The sequence below is a fragment of the Chrysoperla carnea genome, chromosome 3 (assembly GCF_905475395.1).
Source record: "Chrysoperla carnea chromosome 3, inChrCarn1.1, whole genome shotgun sequence".
Taxonomy (NCBI): domain Eukaryota; kingdom Metazoa; phylum Arthropoda; class Insecta; order Neuroptera; family Chrysopidae; genus Chrysoperla; species Chrysoperla carnea.
In genome coordinates, this window is record NC_058339.1 from 27,961,267 (window position 1) to 27,969,356 (window position 8,090).

General features: G+C 27.8%; 1 protein-coding gene across 2 annotated transcripts in view; it reads right to left on the reverse strand.

Annotated features, from left to right (window-relative positions):
* Positions 1–7,463, reverse strand: part of LOC123296512 (inositol polyphosphate-4-phosphatase type I A) — a 34,262-nt gene extending 26,799 nt beyond the window's left edge. For both annotated transcript variants that reach the window (XM_044878003.1, XM_044878002.1), the window contains exon 1: positions 7,241–7,463. In XM_044878003.1, the coding sequence (XP_044733938.1) occupies positions 7,241–7,358 (118 nt within the window). In that variant the 5' untranslated portion in view covers positions 7,359–7,463. The remainder of the gene's footprint in view (positions 1–7,240) is intronic.
* Between the last annotated feature and the right edge of the window lie 627 nt (positions 7,464–8,090).

Sequence of the window (8,090 nt, forward strand, 5' to 3'; positions counted from 1 at the left end):
ACAGAGAGTTCAACGTAATAAATTTGAATTAATTTTTGCAGTTTTTATAGGATATAACAGACAATAAAAAAATCATAAAGGCAAAGGTCCTGAATGTATTATTGGATTCTTGCCAATCAACAAATATTATTTTTCCACCATTAATTATGAATAAGTATTTTATTTTCTCTGGAATATTGCCAATTATTAAATAAATGTTATAAGTATTATTTATTAAACTTCATACTTTAATTTTCTTTTGATCAATTACTGCACAATTTTCATAATGCACATTTAATTTTTTACACATATAATATTAAATATATAAAAATAATATCAATCGCCATGATATTGGGTGCATTGGAATAATGGCAGATTAATAACAGCATTTAATAATGCCGATATAAAATAAATCACCTAATTAGCCCATTTCCGGCTGTCTGCCTGTCCACCCGTAAACATGATAACTCAAAAACGAAAAGAGATATCAAGTTGAAATGGGGACCCATCTTGTAAACCGTTAGAGATATAATAATTCTATATATTTTAAATTTATACATTACATATATCTTGCACGTGTTTGTTTGTTTTCTGTGTAAGAGTGACTATCTTTCTTTCCTTACATTACGTAAAAAACAAACGTATGCGTTATCAACACTGTCTATACATGATATTCCAGTCTATTGTTTGTTTTCACTTGTTTTTAAACAAAATCCTCCAAACTTTGTTAAACATATTGACAACAGAATCTCTCATACATTTATAGTTATTTCTATGCTCAGTGCATTGTAACGTCCTGAATATGAATCTACCTTCACACTTGATCAATTGTTGAAGATAAAATTCAACAATGTAAAAAAAACCTACATACTAAACAGTAATTTAAACTAATAACTATAAAACTATAAAAATTATGTACAAATTAACAATATAGGTTAAATATATTGCTAAATTTATAATATACGCAAAACTTGTTGCGTATACCGGGTGCTCAAGAACAATGGATTATTATTGAAAGTAAAGTAACAAGGTAACTTAAAATCACTAGAAATTTTCCCCATAGTATGAACTGAGCTTTATTTTTTGGATATTAGTATTTACTTTCTTTTTTGTTTTAAGCCAGTTAAGGTTTGTCCAGCATCTATACATTTTTTGACTACTTTGTCCCAATCGGTAGAAAAACATACCATTTTTACTTGCGAAAGTCTTGAAAGATTAAGACATTTCAAAATGGTCTTTCTTTATAATAATCTAAAACGTCCTTCACACTCTCGCGAAGTAACACAAAATTGGGCGAGGATCGAAAATGTGGAGTTGATACTTTCTTGTCTGACCTCGCCTCACCTTGTAGGATTTCGCTAAAAAGACAGATTTTTTTTACAGGCAGGCGAACTTCATCTCCGCATTCTCGTGATTTTTGTGCAGTTCAGTAGCTAGCAATTGTGGCTATTTCATAAAAAACATTTTTCCAAATTGTTATAACTTTATTGTGTGTCTCTTTATTCAAGTCTGCATTGCTCATAGAGGAGGAAGCGAGACGGGTATACAATTCTTCTACCTATCTCAGTTTCTCTAATAGTAATGAAATAGGTAGATAAAAAATGTTGTCTCTCTGTCATACGCGTATTTTAGGTTAGAAGTCTGAGGGACTTCTGCCTGATCTAGGCGCATGGACTATTAATGGAAGTCTTTGGATTTGCTAATAGTTCTTTGGATATTAGAATATTTTACTTAGCTTTCAAGAATTATCCATTATTCTTGAACAACCTTTATAACAAAATAGACCTTATTATATGGAATCATCATATAATCATAAAATATAATGATATCGTTTAAATTGAATGATATTTATTTGATATATTATAAATGTGGTTTTGATATCATAATGGTTGAATAATGTCTCATTAAAATAGTTAAATATTAATACAGTTAAATATAATGAATTATAATGATAATATTGATAACAACAAACAATTTATTATAATGTACAAGTACATGCTTTAAAGTTTAAATAAATCCTTTTAAATACCTACTTTTTATTATATAAAACAATATGAACATTAGTACAGCAGCTGACTGTCAAAATGGTCAGTCACTATTCAAAACTAGTGGAAAATTCATTTATCAACTATGCATACCATATCCTACTGAGAACGTTTGTTGCCTTACAAAATAACAGTCGATCTGCTTAAAAAAATCCAAGTGAAGATTATCTTTATTCGGATGCAAAATTATTCAAGGTCAAAAATCACGAAAATAGGTTTTTTTGCAATATCTCGTAAACTATTAAGTTTATGGCAGTTTCAACTGCTGTTTGTGAGTTAATTTTACATAAAAAAGGTTCTGTGCCAAATAAAAAAAATACTTAAAATATTATATTAAAAAAAATTTAAAAATATTTATTTTTTTATTCCATTTTGGTAGTACTTAATGTGCTTTTTTAAATCTGTTTCGAGGTTTCCACTTATTGGGTTGGTTCACAAAAACCTAGACATGGAAATTGTATATTAAAGCTTAATCGTGTCTGATGAAAAACAAAACAAGACCATTTTCAGGGTCAGTTACTGTACTACAATACTGGACACATTATATGAGACATAACACATACCAACATTCACATGCAACATCAATTATTATAATGTTATTATTTTAAAACAAATCCTTTAAATACCAATTATATTCCTTCCTCTCTGTTAGCATGTTAAATTTGTTTCAATAATCATGAATTTAAGTTGGAAAATTGAGAAGTTGATTTTGACACTATTTCAAGTTTTTACCAGAAAATTACGAAAATCACGTTTATTTGAACGCATAAGACTTACGTATTTCTAGACGCCCTTAAATCCCCGGCATTTCTAATTAAGAATTGTGAAGTTGGTGCCTCGAGAAAAGTACTTACGTCAAGTCGATTTTTCACTAACTATTGCTTTTGCTGCGGTCGAAAAAGTCTAGATCGCCACTGTTGTTAAAATCGAGTCATTTGGATGTAAGAGAAACAAGTTTCAAGATATTACGCCTTTAACTCGTTGATTTTTCGGACTGAAGTTTGATAGGCTTGAATTTCGTACTGACAGCAATAAGTAGGACTAAGATAGAAGATATTTGTTATTCATTTTATCACATTGGTTATAAATCATTTAGTACGAAACAAATGTGAATCGTGATTTTAAAATGAAAAGCCCTATTGATGCGATTTTTATATATGAAATTTGAATCAAATTTTATGGATTTTTTTTAGTGGGGAAAGTATTGTTTCATTATTTGGGCGTTAGACCTACGTATTTCTGAACATCATCTCTTTAAGTCTCAGGATTTCAAATTAAGGTCTGTGTATATATCCAAAACCGTAACCGTTTCAAGACAAAATATTCTAAATAGCTGTTTTGGCAATATTCAATTTTTTTTCTTCTAAGATTTCAACATCTTCTACAAACAAAAGGACGCTTTCCCAGCTATAAATGTATTGAAAAATTATTATTATTGTAACGTTATCTATCACTTGGTGAAATCCTCCTGCTATAAATTTGAATCACTCTGTATAAATTCCAGTGTCATACGTAATTTAACGGTTTGTTCTCCAAATTTTCAAAAATTGAAAAATAATCTCCTAAACTTTTTGTAATAAAAAAATTGTAATTCATCATTCACAGATGTGGGTAGACGCAATTCTTCTTTCGTTTGACTTGTTACGAAAAAGTTAACATAGTAATAGGAATACAGTCTTTAAAGGATTTCATATGTCACAAAACAAAACATAATATTTTTCAATTATTCATTCATACTTAAAAGATAATTTATCTTTTGCAAAATTGTTTTATTCTTATTAAATGAAAGAAATGTTTTTGCGCCTTTCTTTTTAAAAGAAAGAAATGAAATCAATTTTTAAATCATTTTTAATTACGATTGTTGAAAATTATTATTATACATTACATCTGATTCACTGCCATATGATTCATTACATGTGATTCACTGCTAAATGTATTTCCAAACATTTATCACTGTGAATCTTAAGGATGTATGAGCATGGATGGCAACAATAATTGATTAAAAGGCTCAAAATGTTTTTATAGATAAACTTTTACTCAAAGAATATGTGGTTAAAATTTCAGCTTAGGTATCCATGCAAATTTTTAAGAAAAATATCATTAAAATTGATTTAAAATACATTGCTCTTATGGAGAAATCTCAAAAAACGACATATTTTCAAAGTTTTTGATAATTTTCACTTGGAACGAATGAAAACAAATTGAAAATAAATTTTTTAATAGAAAGTAAATATATAAGCAATGGAATAGAAAAGAAAAAACCAAGTGTCTCCACTCATATAAAGCATGTACGAGCAGGGTAGATTTAGGGTTGAAATTATTTTTATCTTATTTTCAACTTTGATTATGGATTTTAGTATATCTTTATGAATGTGGATGAAAAATAAGAATAAAAATATTCGATATCTGCCTTGGTTTACCAAATGTCGAAAGCTGAATAATTAAACAAAATTTTCAATTTTCGATATTTTGAAAAATACGCCAGATATTGAACAATTGTATTCTTACTTTTCGTCTTATATCGTCAAGTTGTAACATAATTCACAATTCACTACCGTGCTTATACATCCTTAAGTTCTAAAATATTTAATAAATTGTAATTTTTAAGCGTTTTTAGAGTTCCTTAATCAAAAATGAAGAAAGAAACTCTTGTAATTTTCCCTTGTTCGACTATGTTACAAAATCAAATTTTAAAAATCTAAAAACGCTTCTATCTTTTTCTACGCTTTTCCATTTGTGGTCATTTTTCATAATGCACATCGTTGGATTGCCGTTGGTCTTTGAAAAATAAATATGCTCAGTTACATTTTTACGTTCAGTTTCACTTTTCTTTCAAAAAGAAAAAGATTATTGATCTGTTACTTTTTATCTAAATAGAAAGCTAAAATTATTATTATATTTATCAAAAACTAAATTTGAATGTATTTTCCAGCGAAAACGCAAGGTAGCGGCTGTATTGAACATGATTTCCGAAGCTTTCTGAATTCAAAATTAATAATTACCTCCAGAAAGAACTGATTAAAAACTTGCTGTCTTAAATTTTTTTACTAAATGAACACTGAGAATCTGTAAATCATCAGTATTCGCGGCATATTTTTGTGACAGTATTTTTAAGAATCTTGAGTTATTGATCCAATTAATTAAAAAAGAAATAGGGTAAGTATTTTTGTACATTCTGAGTTAGTAAGATGATGGAGTAACGAACGTATAATTATTCATTGAAAAGAATTTATAGTATAAATTATTAAAGTGTGGGAAATCAAATTGAAAGCAATGAACTGAATTTATAGTAGGTTATCATCTTACTACTTCCATTTTGAAATAGTAGGCTATGGTTCCACTAACTTATTTTAAGGATTTTATACGATTGCCAGGAGAGCTTGAATTACACGTTCAGATCATTCCGGATGAAGTACAACTTAAGTTTCATTTCTTTCTTCCGCTCTTGATATGGGTGGAGTAAAAACCGCTTCCATATATAATAGCAAAAATAAAGACATATGTACATTAAGGATGTACAAGAGCCATGACAATTTTGGATAAAAGGCATGCTTTTTTTTGTATTTAGTTGGATTAAGTCTAAATCAATTCTGAAAATTGAAATTATGAATAATATTAAATTTATAGTAGCTTTTGAGCATGCCACTGTTGGCATGGGCAGCCTCGAGCCAGCCTCGAGCCAAATTGATCCTGTCGCGAAACGTTTGTTATATGGGGTGCCGATACTAATACAGGCTTTTTTTAGCAAGCGCTCAATAAATTAATTGGGCGCCCACCTAAGAAAAACGCAGCCATTAACTTTAAAATATTGTTCAACACTGAAAACGTTTAGCGATTCATTTAGCGAATAACCCAAAAATGTCTACTTTATGTTTTTCCTGTCAACACTTTACCGCGCAAATGGCGCGAAATTCAAAGCTAGCGTACATTTTGTGAAATTATTTATTTTCGAAACGAGGCTAAACACCGAATTTATAATTTATAGAAAAAGTATTGTTAAGATTTCAGTTTTAGGTTTTCCAATAAGCTAAATAAAAGAAATAAAATTTTTTATAAAATTAAACTTTTGTAAACAAGTATCATCCTGAGACCAAAATGCCTTAAATAATTTTTTGCCAATTAATTAACTTTCTTCGGTTTTACTTAAAATAATCATGTACAAAATTTTACAAAACTGTTTACAAATATTTTTCTATCCGTTTATATTTGCTTGACGTTTTATACTTCCTGAAGTTTAGTAAAAAGATACATTAAAGTGTAAAAGTTTTAACTTTTTACCCGCACATATTTTAAATAGTCCCCAAGAACTAAAAAAGTATGCAGTTTAGAAAAAAAATGTTTATGACCTTTTTTCTTAAAAATAGGTTAACGATGCTACTCGGTAATCTGTTTTTCTTTTTTGATGACACAATGTTAAAATTGGTTCATTTTACTCGAATTTTAATTTAAAAGCTTAACTTACTGCACTAAGTCAATGTGTCAGTGAGTTTGAAACTAATTTTTATTTTACAATTTAACATAAAACTTTATTTGCAGGTTTTCAGATCGTTTTTACGAATAACAAAAACGTTAACTCGGTATTTCTTCAGAGTATACTAGAATTGTTGTTTGAAGGAATTCCAACAATCGATCTGAATGTCATTCAGCTCAATAAAATTTAATTGAAAACAGAAGTATGCTGATGTTTTAAAATAAATTTCAAAAAATGTATTAAGTTCAAAAAACTTTCATCTCTTGCTGAATTATTATGAATGAAATTCATGTAACCACAAAGTATGATTTATTTACATGAAAATCTAATTTATTATTTAATTTTAATAACCACAAAATAGGTCATTTTATTATTTTCTATAATTGTTTATTTACCAAATGTGTATACTTTGGACGAAATTACAATTTTTTAAAATAAATTATTCGCACGATATTATTTGAAATACCGTCAATTTGAATTCTGGATTAGAAAAACTGAATTTGCAAAAGATACATCATCTTTATAATCAGAATATATATTTTAAAATATCAAAACAATAAAACGTTAATAAAAACACTAATTAATAAATAATTCATTACTTAATTGGTCATTCCAAATACTAGAAAAATCATATTGACATTATTGACATAACAATGTTGAACTTAACTATTTTATTTTTATAAATAAGTTATTGAACTGGAAAACTAGTATTATGGATTAGTATGTAAATAAATAATGAACTTACTTTCCGATCTTCTAAAAAAACTTTCTTGACGTTCCCTTACAAATAAAACACCTTCCTTTTCAAACTTATTTGACGGTTGTGTGGCTAGCGTAATTAACTCTTGTTTATTAAAACGCATTTTGAATTGATTTAAATTATATTAAACTTATCAACTAGAAATTCGAATTAAATTTAACCTGACAGATCATATATATTAGATTTATTTGTATTTATTTTTTATTTTTTAAACCGTATATGGAATTTAACTAAAACAAGTATTGGGTTTAAAATAATTATTAAAAATATACATGTTTAAAAGAAGTTAATATCAAATGAAAACCATTATTTTATTATTATATTTATTTATTAGCACTATTATTTATTTATTTTACAGCCATTTTCATACAGATTTTAATGATTTTCTTTTGCACGTGAAACGTCAAGAGAATAAACTCATCTATTCCCCTCCTACTTTCTTGAGTGGGATTTTATAATCAAAGTTGCATACCTTAAACATAGTAGTAATCTGTAAAGTTTTTAATAGTCGCTAGTGTATAATTTCAACACTAATCAATAGGTGGCAGATAAATGCAATAAATGCTCATTCATGATTTAAAAGAAGAATTCATTTTATATTTGCTGTGGCTAGTGGCTTTTTTAAAATACTTGCTTACTTTTTCAAACTTGTGATCAAAATTCATTTAGCTCTAATAGGTTTCAAGAATGTGGAGCTCTGGTCCTGGAAATAAGCACACTAGTGATAGCTAGCGAAAAATGGAATTAATTACACTACTGATAGCTAGCGAAAAACTGGCATCACAGCTGAAAAGAATGGCCCAAAATTAGTGGTTTTCAAAAAAAATTCCAATGA